This window comes from Myxocyprinus asiaticus, chromosome 36 (assembly GCF_019703515.2).
Source record: "Myxocyprinus asiaticus isolate MX2 ecotype Aquarium Trade chromosome 36, UBuf_Myxa_2, whole genome shotgun sequence".
Lineage (NCBI taxonomy): Eukaryota > Metazoa > Chordata > Actinopteri > Cypriniformes > Catostomidae > Myxocyprinus > Myxocyprinus asiaticus.
Window position 1 is genome coordinate 5,984,406 of NC_059379.1, and position 21,610 is coordinate 6,006,015.

The 21,610-nt window shown below is 37.5% G+C and overlaps 1 protein-coding gene across 2 annotated transcripts in view; it reads right to left on the reverse strand.

Moving 5' to 3' along the window:
- Positions 1 to 21,610, reverse strand: part of LOC127427317 (cadherin-18-like) — a 286,332-nt gene that overhangs the window by 26,721 nt on the left and 238,001 nt on the right. For both annotated transcript variants that reach the window (XM_051674864.1, XM_051674863.1), the window contains 4 exons: positions 16,350 to 16,517; positions 13,307 to 13,494; positions 8,971 to 9,224; positions 4,381 to 4,517 (listed from right to left, as the gene is read on the reverse strand). In XM_051674864.1, the coding sequence (XP_051530824.1) occupies positions 4,381 to 4,517; positions 8,971 to 9,224; positions 13,307 to 13,494; positions 16,350 to 16,517 (747 nt within the window). The remainder of the gene's footprint in view (positions 1 to 4,380; positions 4,518 to 8,970; positions 9,225 to 13,306; positions 13,495 to 16,349; positions 16,518 to 21,610) is intronic.

A 21,610-nucleotide genomic window follows, 5' to 3' on the forward strand; every position in this document is an offset into this window, starting at 1 on the left:
GCTATATAATAAGGGAAAAACAGCTCATTAAAGTCTGGTGTTGTGCTCGACATGAGCACTTTTTGTGACTAGATAACTTCATACGTGTGCATTAAAGTGGTTTCTAGTATAGGTCCATGTGTTAGCCATGTATCATCCGCTAAAATGTGTTGCAGAATATCTACTCATTATAGTAGGAAAAACAGTAGGCTTTGCTCAGATGAATAACACCTAATTTCTCCCTCTGGGAATTTTGCACACTGTTCGTTTGCCAACTTTATTGAACATAGGTAAAGCAGAACAAAAACACTTGCCATGAAAATGCATAACTTTGGTTTAAGAAAATAAATACATAAATAAAGATGTTCGCAACCAAATTCACTTGCGTAACGTGACGGATGTCAGAGTGAAACAAGATGTTCAACAAAAACTTGATTTGATTGCATCATAAAAAGTGAAAATGAAAAAAAAAACTACAAAAAAAAAAAAAAAAAAACTACCCTAAAACCAAAACCATAGTGACATAACATGACATAACAAAACCATAGTGACATAACATGACATAACATAGTTCCTAAACCTAACAATAGGCTGTTTACAGTTGCCAAGCACTGTAAAAACTTGCCGCATCAATATAGAATTCAACTGATGTGAAGACACGTGTGCACACTGTATATCGGCTATTTTCTAATAGATTTGAATGCATCTCGTCCAATCAGATATTACAGCCTGATCTATTTGTTCACAATTCAAAATCCTCATGGAGCATAACTAGAAGTAAGCTAATAAAATAACCATAACATCTGCCAGTGGTACAGTTACTGTTAAATGCAATAAATGCGCATATAATTGTGGAGATGTCTTATAGGCACATAGGCCAAACAAGGTCCGGTCCCTTGCTATCCTCAATAACGAGCACTGTAACACGCTTTCACACTCACAGCAGGATGAGAAATGAACATTTCAGAATGAAGCCTTCAATGGCAAGCAGTCACCATGGCGACAAATTACCAGAATCAGAATCAGAATGAGCTTTATTGCCAAGTGTTCTCTTGTACACAAGGAATTTTTTTGGGTGATTGGAGAAACAAGTGCACATAGAACATTACAGTGAGACACAGCATATAAAACAAGGTAAGAGTATAAATAGACACACAAATAATAGGACATATCACATAGAATGGCATATGTACATGTGCAAGTGGTAATGTATGTGCAAGGTAGGGGAATGTACAGTTATTTAATTAAATCTGAGTGAATTTACATATGTACATGAGATATTTATTTACATGACTGCACGATGGGGGAGTCCTGAGGCAGTTTAATTGTTCATGTGGAAAATGGCCTGAAGGTAGAAACTGATCTTGTGCCTGGATGTCCTGTGGCAGGTTGAACTTCCTCAGCTGGTGAAGGAAGTACAAACTCTGCTGAGCCTTCTTCACAATGGAGTCTATGTGGGTGTTTCACTTAAGGTCCTGTGAGATGGTAGAGCCCAGGAACCAGAATGACTCCACTGCTGCCACAGTGCTGTTCAGGATGAGGGGGCTGGTGATGTGGGGGGATTTCTCCTGAAGTCCCCTGTCATCTTGAGCATGTTCAGCTCAAGGTTGTTGTGACTGCACCAGGCAGCCAGCTGATCAACCTCCCATCTGTAGGCAGATGACTGTGGCATCATCTGCAAACTTCAGGAGCTTGACAGTGGGGTCTTTTGCAGTGCAGTCATTCATGTAGAGGGAGAAGAGCAGTGGAGAGAGAATGCATCCCTGAGGTGCACCAGTGCTACTAGTGAGGGTCCCGGATGTGAGTTTCCCCAGTCTCACTAGCTGCTGCCTATCTGTCAGAAAGCTGGTGATCCATCGTCAGATTGGGGTAGGCAATGAGAGCTGGGTTAGTTTGGTTGAGAGAAGATCAGACATGATGGTATTGAAGGCTGAACTGAAGTCAACAAATAGGATCCTTGCATAAGTCCCAGGTATGTCGAGGTTGCAGGATATAATGTAGTCCCATGTTGAGAGCATCATCCACAGACCTGTTTGCTTGGTAAACAAACTGAAGGGGTTCCAGCAGGGGTCCGGTAATGTCCTTCAGGTAGGCCAAAACCAGTCTCTCAAACGACTTCATGAAACAGACGTGAGAGTGGCAGGTCTGTAGTCATTTAATCCTGTGATTTTGGGTTTTTTGGGGACCAGAATAATGGTGGAGCATTTGAAGCAGCATGGGAATTCACACTGCTCCAGTGATCTATTGAAGATCTGTGTGAAGATGGGGACCAGTTGGTCAGAGCAGACTTTCAGACAGGCAGGCGAAACTCTGTCTGGGCCTGAAGCTTTCCTAGTCTTTTGTTTTTGAAAGACCCAGCTCACAGATCATAAGTGCAGATTGAGAAGCAGGAGGGGGGGAGGAGGGAGGTTCCAGGAGGTGCTGGTGTGTGTGTGAAGATCAGAGTGGGGGAGGGGTGTGATACTGGGCTTTTCAAACCAGTAGTAAAACACATTCAGTTCATCTGCCATTAGTTAGACTCTCTACAGAGTGAGGGTGAGGTGTCAAATACTTGGTAATGCTTTTTAGGCCTTTCCACACAGATGCAGGATCGTTAGCTGAAGATCGTTTTTTCAGCTTTTCAGAGTAGCTTCTTTTAGCCACTCTGATTTCCTTAGTCAATGTGTTCTTGGCCTGGTTGTACAATATTTTATCCCCACTTCTGTAAGCATCCTCTTTGACATGATGCTGTCTGAGTTTTCCAGTAAGCCATGGTTTATCGTTATTGAATGATAAAAATGTTCTAGTATGGATACACATATCCTCACAGAAACTGATATATGATGTCACAGTATCTGTAGCCTCAAAAACACTCCAATCAGTGCAGTCAAAGCAGGCTTGTAGTTCCAGCTCTGCTTCATTGGTCCAATTCTTTATAGTCCTTACTACAGGCTTAGCTGATTTTAGTTTCTGCTTGTAGGTCGGGAGAAGGTGAACCAGACAGTGATCAGGGAGTCTTAAAGTTTCACCTGGGACAGAGCGATATTCATCCTTTACAGTGGTGTAGCAGTGGCCCAGTATATTTCTGTCTCTGGGGGGGCATGTGAAGTGTTGTTTGTATTTTGGCAGTTCACGGGTGAGGTTAACTTTATTAAAATCTCCCAGAATAATAATAAGTGAGTCCAGGTGTTGTTGCTCTGTGTCTGTGATGTGATCAGCAAGCTGTTGCAACGCTGCGTTCACGCACGCTTGTGGCGGGATATAAACACTCACCAGAATAAACAAGGAAAACTCCCATGGCAAGTAGAAAGGCTTACAATTGATGAAGACCGGTTCTAAACTAGGACAGCACAGCTTCTTCAATGCTGTTACATCTGTACACCAACTTTCGTTGATGTAAAAGCATATTCCACCGTCTCTCGTTTTCCCTGATGATTCTGAAACGCAATCCGCTCTGAACAGCTGGAAGCCGGCAGATGAAACGCGCTGTCCGGGATAGCTTCACTCAGCCAGGTTTCCATGAAACACAGAGCAGCAGAGTTAGAAAAGTCCTTATTTGTTTGAATGAGCAGAAGCAGTTAGTCTGTTTTGTTGGCGAGGGAGCAGACATCGGCCAGATGAATGCTCGGCAGCGGAGTCCTAAAGCCGCATTGACAAAGCTTCACAAGCGTGCTGGCTCTCTTCCCTTGCTTGCGTCTTTGGATCACTTGTAGAGCACCGCAGCGCCTCCAAGTAAGATGTCTAATAAAATGTCCGAATAATCAAACACCGGCAAGAAATTATCAGGTATGCTCTGCCGGATATTTAGCAGTTCATCCCTGGTGAAACTGATCGGGAAAGAGTGACAAAAAAACATGACAAACAAACAAAAGTGACAAACAAACAAAAGTAACAAATAATGCTTGAGAGCTCCACACCGAAGCAGCCATCTGTGGCACCATCTTAGAGTTAATTTCCGATAATACACAAATAACAATATATAAATAAAATAAATACAAATATATAAATAACACACCATTAGTTAAAGAAACATTTCATCTCCCTCCAATGCACCTTGTATTGCGTTAAACGCACACAAACGTCAAAGCAACATTAAAAAATTTGACTCCATGTACATAATGTTTGCAGTGTGTATGTGGCCTAGGAACATTCTGGCCTGTTTTTGTTCTCTTGCTCGAGTGGCTTTGTTACATATGCTTAGAGGTGTGATCTCTGACTATTAACAGGTCTGTGTGGTTGATTTCATCATAATAGGAGTGATAGTCATTTAAAAAATAATTAAAAAATAAATAATAATAATACAGGAACAGCACTTTGTTTCTCATGAGTTTGAGGCATTTATTGCTAAGCTTATTTCAGCTAAGTAATTTGAAGTCATTAAAGTGATGATGCTTAACCAGCAACATCATTTCTGGTACTCACCTTCCTCTGTTGCCATGACAGTGATGTTGTGCCAGGGCGTGTCCTCTCGGTCCAGCCGCTGAGTAGTTCTAATGACTCCGCTGATGGATTCAATATCGAAATACACCTCTTTGTCTTCTTTCCGCTCAATGAAATACCTAAATATAGGAGAGAAAGCATGAATACTGTATGAGCCCTTCCATCTTTCACCCCTCCACATCATTGCTGTGACAAAGAGCAAAGACAGCTGGGATATGCATGATTATGTGAGTGCTCGTATTGCTGTACATGGTTGGGTTATGAAACCCTACCAACTACAAGTGTGGCATGCCTTTGGGTCAGGTGTATTGGATAAATGGGCCCTCTGGTGCAGCTCAGTGACAGACCATTGTAGAAATACGCAATTATTAGGGAATAAGACCCAGTGATTTCATGGAAAGTTGAAATGTGATGGGATGTTTCAGGGAATCCATTAGTTCGAAAAGAAGAATGCAGTTCGAACAAAACAATTCATCCCGCCATTTCTAATTAAATGTGAGCATCAATACTGTATATTAGTCTGACAGAGTGTGTACTGTACTTAATAATAATCTTGTCCAGTAGCTGTTAAAGTTCATTTTGTTCATACATTTTCTCTGAATGATGGATTAGACCAGCAGATGTGGAATGGAAAGTGTTCAGAGAGATTTATGAGCAGTTTTAGCTCATAGTTATACTCCCAGATTTGCATTAATTTTTCAGCTAAAATGACACAACAAAAACACAGCAATAGATAACAACAGTTGCATTTTCTTTAGACAATTTGAGTGGTGCTTGTCTGTGTAAAATTCACCGCTCTGATGCTATGGTGTTGGTAGGGCATTTCTATGCAACTAGGGTGTTCTGGGTGGTTGCTATAAGTTGCTAGGGTGTTCTGGGTGGTTGCAAGGGCATTGCTATGTGGTTGCCAGGGTTATCTAAATGGTTGCTAGGGCACTGTTATGCAGTTGCTACGGTGCTCTAAGTGGTTGTAATGGCATTGCTAGGAGGTTGCTAGAGCGCTGTTATGCGGTTGCTATGGTATTCTGGGTTGTTGCAAGGAGGTTGCTTGGGTAAGCCAAAAGTCAAAAGAGCCCACTTCCAAGTCTCTATGATATTCTAGTCTCTAAATATGGCTTGGTTGCAAGACTATTGGATTATTTAAAATTATTTGGCTGTTTTATCATCTGGCAGATAGTTGGAATAGAAAATAGCAAGTCTGATTGCTTAGAAATGTAATATCACACTTATCCTCAACAAGCCATAAGATATGAGTTATCGTTCATGTCCATAAAACAAACAATGTAGGATGAGTTAGATGCCAAATCGTAATACTTAGGTGTACACATATTTGTACATATACAAATATATAATTTATACTGTGTATATATATATATATATATATATATATATACACACACACACACACACACACACACACACACACAGAACAGTACATTATTTTGTAACTAAATAATATATCTAGTATCTAATAATATTATATGTAGTATGTTTCATCATCTGTTCATTTCTATGGAGAAAAAAAAAAAAAAAAAAGAAAAAAAAATCACCAAAACAGACTGCAAAATTATCATTCTGAAATCCTGTTTATGCGACACCAGGGTGTCTACTGTGAATAATATTCCCTGAAAAACCCATTTTCACTGGAATCTCTCATAAAACAAATGCTTTACATTAACTGTGATAATTATCAAATGCATCAAAAAGGTTTAGAACAACACTAAGGAGATAACAGTAACCTTGTTTATCATTTATCTATAACGCTAATGCATATTTATTTTCATGCTAAGACAGTTAATGTAAAATATGGCAGTGCAAATACTTGTACGGGAATGAAATGCTGATTGTAGATTAACATCAGGGGAAAGGGAAGGCAAATGGACTGAATAAAAACTACATCTCAAATGTGTTATCTTTCAACATAGACTAGAAGTGAGGAATTATTTACAAGTCTTTTATCTTGTATCTTATGTATTTCATTTATTTGTTGTCACAGTATTTTTGATGAATGCCAATGTAAAAATCATTAGTAAGAAACTGATGATCTAACTGGCTTCAACCAATGAGAGTCACTGCATTTACATAATCGTGAGCCGTACCTTCACACACAGACTGTGAAGGTTCATTCAAAGATGGCTTGAAAACACGTTTCCAAACGAGCAGTACAGAGAGATGCTAATAAACCGCAGAGGTCATATCTCATTACCACCAGACAATATGCCCTGTCCTTGACAGTAGACTTATTTTCTTAAAAAAAAAAAAAAAAAAAGCTGCATCAGACATGAGAGAGAAATAACAATGAGGATTTTACACTTTACCGCTGGCAAATGGAACGTTTTGACATTTTGTTTCTCACTTTAGTTATTCACTTGCATGTCATCCAAAGCGTATTCTGAAAAATGAAAATGACAATTCTGTCATTATTTACATACCCTTATGTAGCTCCGAACCCATGTGACTTTCTTTCTGTGACATTTACAACTGAAAACAACTAGCTTCTCAACTCGCTTTTGACGCTCCTCTGTGGGCATTTCTGCAGCTCAGACGTGCCCATATGCCCAACAACAGTTAACGCATTGGCCACTGGGAGCAGTGTTTCACATTTCAGTATGCACAGACCGATTTCAGAAAAAGAAAAGTCAACTGTTTCCGATTTCACTGTGATATCAGTCTGAATTGTCAACTGCTATTGTAAGGAAATCGGTGATAATGACAAAATGTATCCTCTTGTGTTACGCAGAAAAAAAATAAAGTCATGAATGACATGAAGATGAGTAAATATTTTTGGGGTAAACCTCACTATAAGTATCCTTAACGCAGTTAAATATATATATATATATATATATATATATATATATATATATATATATATATATAAATAAAAAATATGTTAACCAAAGGTGAAGTGTAGCGTGAAAAGTCCTTTACAGTACTGCAGTTTCCCTAACGTTCATAATTCAAGCTGTCAGAAATGTATAAAGCGAAACAAAGGCATTCATAATTTCTAAAGGTCAGGTAAAATGATGAAAGGAGAGATTCTTGTTAATCTGAATTCCTCTCCATTGGTTTGAGACTCATTTGTTTAGTGTCTCAAGGTAGATACAGTAGTAGAATGATGTTTGTATGAGCCAGATTGTACACACACATCTCTTTCATTAGTGTGTGTAGGAAAATGCGCCATTGGTAGAAGTGTAATTCTAACACGTTAACATGGGGTGCATTAACTGCTCTAATTAACAATATCCTCCACAGAGAGCAAGAGAGAGTCAAAGCAGAGTAAAATATCCTTGTATATCATATCAACTCAGTGTCATTCTATTAAATTCGACCTTTACAGAGAGATAAGTGAGAAATGAGAGGGCAAGTTAGACAGAGAGAGAAAGATAAAAGACAACAGAATGAAAAGAAAAAGTCTTAAGGAGAAGAATCACTCAGGAAAAAAACCTGCAGCGGCCCTGCTCCCACCATCCGCTGCTTGATGTCTCCTGATCCCAGGGAGTTCACAAGGTTCAGGATTGCCTTGGAGAACATCCTGCCCGATGATTGCACATAACAGTTCAAGTTTCAGATCCTCACTGATAATCAGTTATAATATTGCTTGCATGCAGAAATTGTGTGTTCTTGTCAGCAGGATTTCTGGAGCCCCATACAATCTTTAAATTTGAGGCCAAATTTAGAGAGGCTTATGGGGTGGTAAAGACCACCTCTGCCTGTGTGTATATTAGTGGTTGTATTGACTAATCATTAAAACAAGATACATTTAGTTGAGAAGTAAAATGACATATTATATTAAGTTATAATTATATTAACTCACTAAGAATGATTTGCACCAAGTAAAAGCGCCAGTCAATGAAACCAACCCACCCACAAAATCGGTGGCATAAACAATTTGCATGCCGCAACTGCAATCTTGCGGGGCGATTCTGAACGCTGTCTAGCGGAGGATGCACAGACCACCACGAACTGGACTGTACGGAAAAAAAGAAACAGAATTTTGTGGATGAAGCGCAATCTATAATGAGCCTAATTTAAGTAGAATAGAGGGGTGGCTCGTGCGAATAGCAATGATAATGACTTAATTTAAATACTCAAAAAATACTCAATACTCAGTGCTGATTGCGCTTGCTGAAATTAGATTGTGGGTGGTTAGTGAATGAGATGCAGATTTTTGCGTTAAATTAACAAGCACGTAAGTGCCACAACTGTTTAGTGAATTTGCCCCAGATTCTTTACCTCAAATCAAAGATTACAGCATACTATATATGACTGTTTATTATAATATTGAATTGGGATTATCATTTCTATAGCCCGAAAAATCAAAAGAAAAAACCCAAACCAAAATTTTTTTTCACTATATTTTAGGATTTCTGAAAACAAGGCTTATAATCTTATATAATTTTGCTTCTCAAGTAAACGTATCTTGCTATTAGGATGTTTATATATTTTTACTGGACAGCAAGACAAAACTACAGAGGAAAAAAAAGTATCTTTTTGCAGTATGTCAATAAAAACGTGTAGTTAATGTGCTTTGCCTTTTCAGGGAAGTTAACCCTTAAATCTTCGCCTTCTCACCTTACAGGGCTGTTGCTGCTGTCTGGGTCTCGCGCTGTGACGACTCCCACTTCAGTTCCAATCTTGGCATTCTCGTATACCTCCATAATGTAATAATCCATTGAGAAAACCGGCGGCTCATCCACGTCTCCCACTGTGATCCTGAGTGTGGCGTCGTCTTTAAATGAGCCAAGATATGAGAAGTGTGGATCCAGGCGTGTGTTCTCTGCGGCGATGTGAAGACTGTACTGCTTTTTCTTTTCGTAGTTAAGAGGCTAAAAAGAGAGAGCAGGAGACTAAATTGGATTATGTATTCTTTCTTTCTTGATTTGCAGAAAGGAACTGGTTACTACATTAGGACTTTGAGTATCTGACACAGATGTTGAAGAATTTAAAGTAGTTCACAGCCCAAAAATTCTGTCATCATTTACTCACCAATCATGTTGTTCCAAACCGGTATGACTTCTTATATATTATATACAGTAGCATCCAAAACATATGGACTATTTTTATTACACTTTGATTGTGCTTTTTTGTGTCATTTTGGAGCTTGACAGCAACTATCCTTAGTACTTACTTTCAATATACTGTATGGAAAAGAGCAGCTGGGACATTCTTCAAAAATTCACCTTTTATCTTCCACAGAATAAATAAAGTCAAATGGATTTGGAATGTCAAGACTGGATTGATGACAGGATTTATATTTTGGGCTGAACCATCCCTATAAGAAAATTTCTTATTCAGTCAGTCAGTTCCAGCTGTTTGCTTTGTGGCATCTAGTGGCAAACACTTATGCACTAGGAATGTATTGAGGGCAGTCTTTTTTTGTTTCGCTTTTGGATAACTCAGTATTCACTGAATTCATAGCTTTCCTGACCCCTGGGACCGAGAACTGGAATTGAAGGAGCTCAGAATACAGAATGGAGGCCATTAATGAGCATCTGTCCTCTCGAGTAAACCAGATGCCTGTTTGACATTCCGACTGGTCTGATTAAATATCTGTCAGTGGATCTGTGGAGACTCTAGCTCTGTTCCAAAACTAGGTGAGCTGCCACTCTGCCTACTGCCTACATAGGCAGCTACCTTCTAAGGGACTGTTCAGACCGAATGCCTGTTTGCGCTAAAAAAAGATAGATGCAGCACAATGCATATAACAAAATGCAGGTGTCTTGAGATGCACTTTTAAATGTTGACATTCTTTTGTACCTGACACAGTGTATAAAAAATGTGGCGCTCCTGCACAGGGTACTGACAAAACAGCTGCATTTCTTTACATAGATAAACAATTGAAAATAGAGTGCAGACTGACACAAATATGCGTCCAGTGTGAACGACCCTTAAGGCAGCATCCTAACGGTCATTTAAAGGGATAGTTCACCCAAAAATGAAAATTGTCTCATCATTTACTCACCCTCATGCCATCCCAGATATGCATGACTTTATTTCTTCAGCAGAACACAAAGATTTTTTAGAAGAATATTTCAGCTCTGTAGCACGTGAATGGTGATCAGACCTATGTAGCTCCAAAACGCAAATAAAGGAAACATAGAATTAATCTTCAGTGTTTAAATCCATATAATCAGAAGTTATATAATAGGTGTGGGTGAGAAACAGATCAAAATTTAAGTCCTTTTTTACTCCAAATCTTCACTTTAAATTTTACATCTGAAAGTCACATGTGGTACCTGTTCAGTTTCAATTTCACAAGTGAAAGTTAAAGGAGAGATTTAGAGTAAACAAATTTATAAATATTGTTCTGTTTCTCACCCCTACCTATTATATCACTTCTGAAGATATTGATTTAAACACTGGATTCATATGGATTATTTTTATGTTTCCTTTATGTGATTTATGGAGCTATAAAGGTCTGATCATCATTCACGTGCTACAGAGCTGAAATATTCTTATAAAAATCTTTGTTTGTGTTCTGCTGAAGAAATAAAGTTATACACATCTGGGACAGCATAAGGGTGAGTAAATAATGAGAGAATTTAAATTTTTGGGTGAACTATCCCTTTAACTTCATAAGTGACTGATTAAGAGTGCTCTACATAGGCAGCAACTCTGCATGCCACAAAAATAATGCCCCTCACATGGATACAATAAACACAAATATACAGTAGTATTTGGGGTAAAATAGTTTATTTATTATTAACGTATTCAGTATTGTATTGAATGAGTCAGAAGTATATTTATAATCCATTTTGGATTTAGTTTTCAGTAAGGAGGCAGCATAAGTAAATTGCCAACCTTTTGGAACAACCTTCCCATTAGTGTCTATGGCGACTAAAAATGCTGACTACATACAGTAGGCGACTCACTCGGTTTTGGAGTTAGAGAGTGTGTCTCTTCAGATATAAGGCTATTTTTACAATATCTTGACTGGGATAATTGTACAGCCCCTTTCCTTGTTCTCTGTGTTGAAAGACTGCAAAGAAAATGTAAGTGAAATGTGTAAAAAAAAAAAGAAAAAAAACATTTTCTTTGTGTCTTACCTTTTGTCACCGTCTAAATCAAGATCCTTCTTTTGGCATTCATAACAAAAATAATACACATCAGATTCTTAGATTTTCTGAAGAAAATGTAAGTGGTGCTACAATGCAAAGGTGTTCTTGGTGGTTCCTAGGGTGTTGCTATGTGGTTACTAAGGTGTTCTGAGTGGATTTTTGTCATTTTTCTATGTGGCTGCTAGGGTTTTCTGGGGGGGGGGGGTCGGTCAAGTCAAAAGAGCCCTCTTCCAATTCTCAATGATTTTCTGGTCCCACATGGCTACATTGCTACGTTTACATGTACACCAATACTCTGATTATTGCAATAATCAGAGTATAAGAAATAATTAGATTAAGATGTTTGCATGATTTGGGCAAACCTCTTCAATCCCGTTTACATGCTACTTGCCAATACTCGAATTAGTCAGTTTGTGAGTCTTTCTGAAGGATTTATTAAAAAAAACGGTTAATGAGAGTCATTTGCGACTACACTGGATGCACGGTTTATTTTGATATATTTAAAAGAATCAATTCATAAGAGTCATTTGTTTGTCGGACTACACTGGATGCGCTGTCTCTTTTGATTCACTAAAAAGAATCGGTACATAAGAGTAATTTGTTTGTCGGATTACAGTTGTTGCTCTGTCTGCTTTGATATACTAAAAATAATCGGTTCATAAGAGTCACTTGTTTGTGAATCAGAATACATGCGCTGGATGTTGTTGTGTTCTGCCTGCAAGGAAAAACTGTCTTTTTATCTCCCCAACTTTCAATTCAGACTGCAAACTGACATTCACAACTCGGAAAAATATGTTTTCTTTTGCAGTTAGGCTGTTGATTTTGCAATTGGGGAGCACCTCTGCTGGAAAACAGTACAAAAAACTGCCGAGAAGTAAGTGCAGCTTGTTCCGTGTTGTTTTTGAACCTGTGCTTGAGTGTAACATCATTCGTCTGCAGCACTGGCGCAGACGCACTTTGGTCAGAGAGGAAGAAATGCGATTAAAGCGTTTACATGCCAGTATAAAGCAATTCAAATAGTAGTACTCCATATATATAACTGCGATTATCATTACTCTGATTATTAGCATAGTCACAATATCATAATCACAAAACTCTGTTTACATGAGCAACAGTTTAATCGCAGTATTGCCTTAATCGCATTGTAATCGCATTAAAGGTGGAGTAAGCGATTCCTGAGAAAGACTGTTGATATTTGAACTCAACAGCCAAACAAACACACCCCTCCCTTCAGTGCTCCTTCAGAAGCTCCGCCCCCAAATTAATGCACACTGGAATAGTGTTGTGTGGCTCGGTCCGATCCACTTTGTTTATTTTCCCATTTACAGAGCCAGGGCTGTGTACAAACACCAATTTTTTGTTTTTTTTGTTTTCAGCGCACACACAGAATGGACAGCTAGCGGACCGTGAAGAGATATTCACGGAATTTGACAAAAAGTGTATTGGATTCAAATGATTTACTCCACCTACAAGGGTGCATGTACACGTAGCCAATGTAAAACAATGGGATTTTTCGCCCCTCCATTTTATCAACAGGGTTCCGGCACTTTTTTACCGATTAATTTTCAATATGTTTCCATGGACTTTACAGTCTTTTGTGTTTGCTTAAAAAGGATTTTTAAAAATAATTTTGATTCAGGATAACTTATTCACGTTTTGATTAAATTCACTAATGAACCATTCAGACCGTTTTGTGAATTTATTGAGAAAAATAAATAAAAATCAACTCAAGAGAAAAATTCATGGACACGGCAAACATTTTATACGTAGGACAAGGGGTTTGTTCAAATCCCTAATCCTAAGTATGAATAACTGTAATAGTGAAGCACTACAAAAAATTACTGCAATACCTTTTTCAATGTGATAACGCCCTCTCTAGTGTCTTTGTCTGTAGAAATGGAGAACATTCCGGCACCCTCTGGGTTCAGGATGGTGTATTTCATGTCTGCATTGATTCCGATGTCCTCATCGTTGGCTTTGATCTTCCCTACCGGCTTCCCCACCTGTGCCGACTCGGGAACAAACACCTGGTAATTCTCTGCAGACACACACAAGAGCTCGCTTGGTGGTTTGTTCGATTAGCTGGATGTTATTTTGAAGCATGTCTCATAACGCTCCTGTTTGGTTGTGATGCTGTGGTCTCAGAGCAAGACAAACTGCACCGAAGTTTCAATATTGCATAATTACCCTATGCACAAAAAACACTAGCCCTGCCCTGGCTGCCCACATTTTAAACAGCCTAATAAAAAAACAAAATCTGAATGCAAGAGTTGTTCAGCCATTAATTAAATTTGTAGGCAAATCCAGAAGACTATTTTGCCATGGATTCTATTGGGAATTTCCTTTGGGTTTTTATAATTCCAGTTTTAGAAATATATGAGTAAACTATGGCCTGTGGTTATAACTGATTGAAAAGACTGCCACATTTTGTTCTAGAACATAAATTACACACAGTCATTCCTCTTAGTTTTGAAGCAGCTGTGTTTATTTAAAAATGCATGTTGCTATTGCAAAGCTCATTAAGGACTACAACTACCTCCAGCTGGGAAGCTATGTGCTTTATGAAATGGACAACTGTTGTAGTCTTTATTTAGTGACGGACCAGCAATATGTATTTTTTTTAAAATGCACAATGGCTTTACAATCCACACTGGAGGTATTGGTATGCAATTTGTGTTCTAGAACAAAATGTGAACATCTATTCAAGTAATTTTCACCAAAGATCTTTTTTGTTTTGTTTTTACTCTGACTTCTAAAAACCCATTGGAAATTCCCGAGGGAAACCATGGCTTCACAATGCAAACTGCCTTCCGGGTTTTTGAAATACAACCTAAATAGCTCTACAGAGTGCAACACAACAAATCAAAAACATTACAAATTTTCACTTGAAGCAAAACAAGTATTTGAATTAAGACCATGTATTCCACCAAAAACAATGGTGGAATACACCATTTGCAAGTTTATTGCAAAATATGCATATGTATATGAACATTCAAACCCGATTATGTAATATTTCATGGGAAGGGCCGGTGACTGTTAGCTCATGGTACCAGAAATATGGCAATTAAAATTAATTTGGCTTGTGGTTTAGAAGTATATACAAGAACTACACAACCTTGAACCTAAAGGTCTGTCTAAAAAGGTTTATACGTTAAAAGTTAAAAATCTAGTTATTGTTTAGGAAAATAAATGGGACTTTTAGTTCTAAAACTTTATTGTTGTGCTCTGTTTATGAGAATAAAAAGAAAACTACAAAAAATCTAGACCCAAGGCACATAAGTGGATGCTTACACAATAAAAAAAATGCTGTTCATTCCTCTGTTCTCCTCCTGCTAATTAATGGTAAAATATCTAACTGTAGCATACATTATATATGAGTCATCTGTTATCAAGACTGTATCTAAATAAGGTATATTTTCTTATATCGGATGGCTAATTATATAGTATCCATAATCAGCCCTTGAGAAATCTACCGGTAAGTTCTAATGGGTGTCTAGAGAATGCAAGAAAGCCCACTTTGAGAGAGACAAGTGCATTATAAAAGCATACTATACGGTTAAGCTTCAAACAGTAATGAGGCAGATGAAGAATAAAAAAGCTAGGTTATTTCTGTTTTTGCCAACATCTGAAGCATAATAACCCAGGAGTCCTTCAATGTCTCACTGAATCGCTTTAGAAAGTTCAGTCTGATATTATACTAGCAGTTTCCTTAAAAAAAAAGAAGCATAGAAAGACTAACATGAATTTCCAGGCTGGTTTAAGCTGTTTGTTGTTGGTCTGGCTGGTGGACCAACTCATCCTTGATGTTCACATATCCTCTCACACTAAGCACACGGGAGACTCGACTCTCAATTGATTTCAAGAGTTTTTAAGAGTTTGCAACAGTGTTATTATCGTTAATGAAAACTTAAACGAAAACTAATTAAAAAATAAAATAAAATGTTAACTGAAATCAAAATAAAAACTGAAGTAATTGGAAATAATTGAAACTAAACTAAAATACTTTTTTCAAAACTCCAAAACTAACTAAAATAAAATGATCATGAATTAATATTAGTTTTAGATATACAGAATGGTGAATATGGGCAAAGTTGGACACTATATTGACATTACACCTTTAAAAAAAACTTAGGATGTCTCCTACCTTACTCAAAAGCAAATAAATAAATAAATAAATACTCATTAATGGGAAGAACAACCTTTGTAGACTCTCTTTTGACCAAATCCCATTTAAAAAAAAAAATTGGGACAGAGGAAAAATGACAGAAGAGAAAATATCCACAAATTATATGTAATTATTATTACTATTACATGTTCTTATACACTTTTACATCACAAGTCATCGTATGTAACCTTTACAAACATGAAGTAAATCTTAAAACATAGTTCCCTTAAATTTCTTTACAATTGCTTTTCTCACCGGTGGTCATGAAATGAGCTCTGTCACACATCCTGATGTAAAATCATCAATTTAAAACCTCAAAAAGTGAACTGTTTTCTTCCCAAAGATTGGTGCACTAATTGCATGATGTCTAACCATTTAAGGAGATACATATTGATAGAATAACTGTCCCCTGTGGGGAAGGGGGCTAGCTGGTTTTAGAAGGGGTTTGGGCACTTTTAAGTAGGTCAAGCTGAAGACATATCAAGGAATCTGCAAACCAAATCAAAAGTTGCCTCAACTTATGCCAACAGTGTGAAGCCTATGACTACAATGGTTAAAACCTTAAAATGTTGCATATGTAGGCAGCTCACAAGCTTTTGAAACACAGCCAACATATGCTGGCGACCTATTTATTCTGGTATTTTCTGCAGGAGTGAGTCTCCAATGAAAGCAACATGGTACCTTATTTGTTTTCCTATCAAAATGCAACAATGGCTGACAATACTCACTCTGAGGGAATTTGGGTGGGTTGTCGTTGACGTCAGTGAGAGTGATGTTGACCGTGGTGGAGCCCGACAGCCCCCCCACCTGCCCTGCCATGTCTTTGGCCTGAATCACCACTGAATAATGCTCTCTCGCCTCCCGGTCCATGTCTCCCAAGGCTGTTCTGATGATACCTACACAAAACAAACACACATATGTTGGTAATTGCACTGTAAATGCAGGGGTTACTAAAACAATATGCCAAGAGCCAGTGCTTACACTTTAAAACGTGAAGGTTGGTGTAAACTAATGTATTTAAATTGATGCAGTTTTGACCACCACAGAGTGGTTAAATGACTGTAATGCAAAGCCTTGAGTGGCTTATTGCTTTTAGAAACAGGTGATAGATGTAATGTGAAAATCTGAATAAACAATTATGAACTGTATTATTAACTATTATTAATATTATTCCAGTGTTTCCCATTAATTACCTAGACTGTGGCATTCATTGTGAACCAAACATATTTTTACACTTCTCATAATACCATAAAAGATCTCTAATGTTGTGTTTTGCGCCGTTGTTTCGGCAAAGCATCTCTCACTCCCAGTCAGTCAGCCCCCAGTCAGAGAGAGCGAAATCCACCACCAGATGAGGAAGAAACAGCTACAGAGGTAGCTAGCTAGGATAGCTAGCATAGTTAGATGGTAAGTCAATAGCCAAACAGATTATTCATAGGCTTTTGTCAAGAAATAAACTGGAGTAACAGTGGAATTTTAACGTTACTTATTTATTTGTAGCAGAAGAGACAGCGTCACCAGGTGGTGGAAAAGACAGCAGGGGCAGCAGGGCAGGCAGCTGACTCTTATAGAGGGGCAGACATTCAGAGAGGGGCAGCAGGGCAGGCACTTCCCATAGGGGCAACAGGGGAGACAGCCTCCCCTGAGGGAGGGACAGCAGGTGATTTTGACAGCTGAGAAAGGGGCAGTAGGTCAGAGTAGTTTCAGTTCAGTTTTTGAACTGTGTTAAACTCCATCTCTTTTACCATGCTTTGTTGGTGTGACTTTTTTGCCATTCATCACCATTCATATCTAAACAACCAATGAGTTTATGATTAAATTGCTATAGGAGCACAACATTGTTTATATGAGTACAAAGTTTAATTTTGCTCTCAAAGTGCACCAGATTGATGCATTTACCTCTAAGCTGTACAAAATCTTCTTCCAGAGGACCATGACCCTGAACCCCCCTAGATGGTCCACGATCCACCCACCACAGTCTCAAAAAATCCTGTGGGAAACACTGTATTCTAACTGTAGGCAGTTTACAGTTCCCAAGCAGCAACATGGCACCTTAATATAGAATGTGGTTTTATCGATATATTTTACGATAGCGACTAGCGAGTCAGTTGGAACTTTCCATTGTAAAAATAAGTACAAAAAGAGTAACATCCGGCTCTTCTTCAGATTACTTTTGTTATTAATGTCCCACATATACTGTATATATATATATATGTATGTATATGTATATTTCTTATATTTATGTTATATTTAGTTATATATATATATATATATATATATTATTGTTATATTTATCCAGTGTATTTCCAATGTATGAATCAGTAATGGTGAACAGCGAATGAATAGTGATGGAGTCTGAATGTTGATAAGGCTTGTAAAAAAAAAAAAAAAAAGTGCTGATGTGTCTTTTCAAGGTCAATTATTTTCATGCCTTTCACCATCTCTCAAACGAGAACAGGACCTTGAAGTGAATTCAGCCTTACAATACATTTAATCATACATACCTCAACAATGACTCACATACATGCAGTTCCACACAACACAAAAGATTTCATAAACACATGCACATGTACATATGCACAGAATGAACTCAGAATGGAAAGCAAGACAGTTTGCAAGTGGTAGTTCTGGACAAATATGTCTGACTCGATACAAATCAGCTGATAAAATGTCTAAAAACCTTTTGAGATTTGAGTTAATTTAATGCCGCTGCATTTGGCAGTACTTCATCCTTATTATTCCAGTAATTTTAGAGTTTAATGATTTTTTACATGATTACCCCACAGACACCAAAGAAAGTAACGAAGATATCAGCAGACTAAAACGTCACTTTATTGCAAAAAAGACTCAAGAGACTATTGATTCCTCTGTACCACTTGAAATGACACACTTCACCTTAAAGCAAATTCATTATGTCCTTCTGCTAGAAGATATAGTCCCTGATATATAAACTAAGGGTCAGAGCGATCTGTTTCATAAAAAAAAAAAAAAAAAAACAGTTATCATTGTTTATAACAAATTAATCTGTTTTTAAGTCAAGATAACATCCAGACAGCCAGTGAAACTCACTTAAGGTGGTATGGCGGGAACAATTGCTCTTTACAGAATGGAAGTGCTATCAGAAGATCCATTCCTGCTTTATATTTGCTTGAAAACAATAGCTTTGGTAGCCTGCAGCTTGCTTTGATAGAGTGCTTTGACTGTGACACACAGTCAATACACAAAAGACATTAAAGAACAGATTACAGACTCATGAATAATCAGATGGGCTACAGATTCAGTACAGCATTCACATCCCTGTATCCCTGAGAAAATATTGATTTGTCATTGTAACACTGAAAAGTGGTTTTGCGTAGACCATAAATAACCGTTATTTATTTTATTTTAAATGATTGTTTTGTTTATTTTTCCTCATGATAATGAAGAACCAAAAAAAACAAAACAAAAAAAAAAAAAAAAAACATAGGGCTGTCAATTGATTAAAACAATTTAATCAAATGTATTAGCTACATAATATGCCAAATAATCGATCAAATTAATCACAAGTAATCACGTATATAAATATTTGCTGAGAAAATAAAGGTGATTTAAGATTTGATCAATGGACTGATTGACAGAGAGACAGATACATAAATGATAAATGGATGGACGAGCAGACAGACAAACAGAGCCTAGACAGACGGACGGATGGACGGACGGACAGATGGATGGCCAGACAGGCAGACAGATGGACGGGCGGGTAGGTAGGTAGGTACTGTAAGATGAAAGGATTCCCTGAATGCGTTTCAACAAACAAAAGCACAGCATAATGCTACAAAAGATGTAAACCTTCTGAAATTAATCTCGCAAACATTTCCTCTCCTTTAACTCCATTTCTGCCCCAGTGGCGTAGCTGAGATATTACCCCAGCCAAAGCATTACTTAACCTGGGCTCCTAAGGCAACAAAAGTCTCTGGCACAAAGCCATTCAGTCCATTAAAACAACACAAAGACTGATGCTGTGACCTTTTCTCCATCCGTCAGGGCTAACGGAGTGTTTCTCCACAGCTATCACTCAGGTTTATTGTGTTGGATTGGTAAGTGCTCTTGAGGAAATATGAAACAGGCTGGCTGTAAATGTGGGACCCTGTTGTATTATTAGGACATACAAGAAGGCTTCCAGAGACCCTAATGAAACCTCATCCACCCACCCATCCATCCATCCATCCATTCATCCAGTACATACGTAGCCATGAAAGGCCACTTTTAACTAGAGGTGGGGCGAGAAAAAAAAAAAAAAAAAAGAAAATCTATATTTTAAAGTATTGTGATATTTTAACTCAGAATACTGTGTGAATATTTTATCGGTAAGAATATTTTTAGATACATTTTTCATATTAGCTGACATGTGAAACAACTGCAACACACTAAACAAATAATCACAATATTGTCATATCACAACCCAGATATAATGGCATCACAGGTCTGTGGTGATTTCCACCCCTACTTACAACCAAGCACTATTAAGAATCACAATGCATTTCTCTTTTCCTTTTCTCGGAACAACCATCATGAGGTCTCTGTGGAAACCTAAGCGAATACCACACAGTCATCGAAGACCAAATGGCAAGCCTAATCCTAACAAAACTGTTAGCCTTTAACTCATGCATCTTTCTCTTCTTCTCTCTGTCTTTATCTCCTGTCTCTCCATCTTATTCACTTGTGCAACCTTTCAAAAGGAGGACAATCTTCTTGGTCAGAAAAACGGATTATGGGAGATTACCTTTGGCCACGTTCCAGGTTGAGTGTTAGGGGCGTTCACACAAAAGTGGTCTTTCGCGTTTAAAACCCATTTTACTTCTGTAATCTTACTTCTATAATTCCCAGGTGAAACGCTGTATATTAAATGTGAAAAAAAAAGAAATAAAAAAATTAGGGTGGTATATGATTTTTTTTTTTTTTTTGATATGTCAGGAATTGACTGGATCATGATAAGTGGTTGTTGCATCTCAAAATGGATCCAGGCTGTTGGAGGGGAGGGGTAGAAAAAGAGGAATTCAAATATCAGCAGAAAAGCAAAGTCATTTCAGAGGCATAGCATTTTTGTTATCTTCTATATTTTTTTTTTTTTTTTTTTTTTTTTTTACAGATGCACACATCATGAATCACCTAAAGTAAGACCACTAAGAAAATAAGTCAATTTTCAATTTTAGCAAATATGTGGCCCACAATTATGTCAACAGAATTATCACAGTTGTCACATCAAACACATATTCTCAAATTTTCTTCTCATGTAAAAAAAAAAAAAAAAAAGAAGAAAAAAAAAGAAAGTTAAAAATATTGGGCAGGTTTAGTCAATTTTTATTTCATGTACACTTCAACAGCTAAACAAGAGTGCAACTGAATTTAACAAAAACTGTGTCTATCATTGTGTTATTGGTTTGAAGAAACAAGTAATTTGTCTGTCCACACTGAAAGTGAAAATCCTAAGTGATGCAATGCAATCACAGTCAATCAGAACATATTTAATTATCAATTTTAGACCAATGAGATTTCACAGTAGGCGGGGCTACCCAGCACAACACAACAAAAATAGAAACCAAGTGACTGACAATATATCCTGTCGATTGTCATTTGTGGTGGTCTCAACTGCTGAGTACAAAAAGAATTAATAAATAAATAAATTAAAAAAGTAATCATCATTTGCATGTTTATTTTTATCTAGAGTAAGGGGCCATTCATGCTGAATGTGTTTTTCAGATGCCATGTCAGGTAAGAAAGAACTTCAACTATTAAAAATGTGTCTCGAGACACATTCTGCTCTATTTATAGTGCTCCATCTAGCTTTTTTTAGCGCAATGTCATGTTCGGTGTGAAAAGCCCATAAGACCACAACCTTATAGAGTCAAAAAGAAACAATGTAGTGTTTTTGGATGCCATTAAAAGAATATTGTTACAGCTTGAAAAAGACTATTGAATAGAACATTTTAATATGATACACTGATAAATG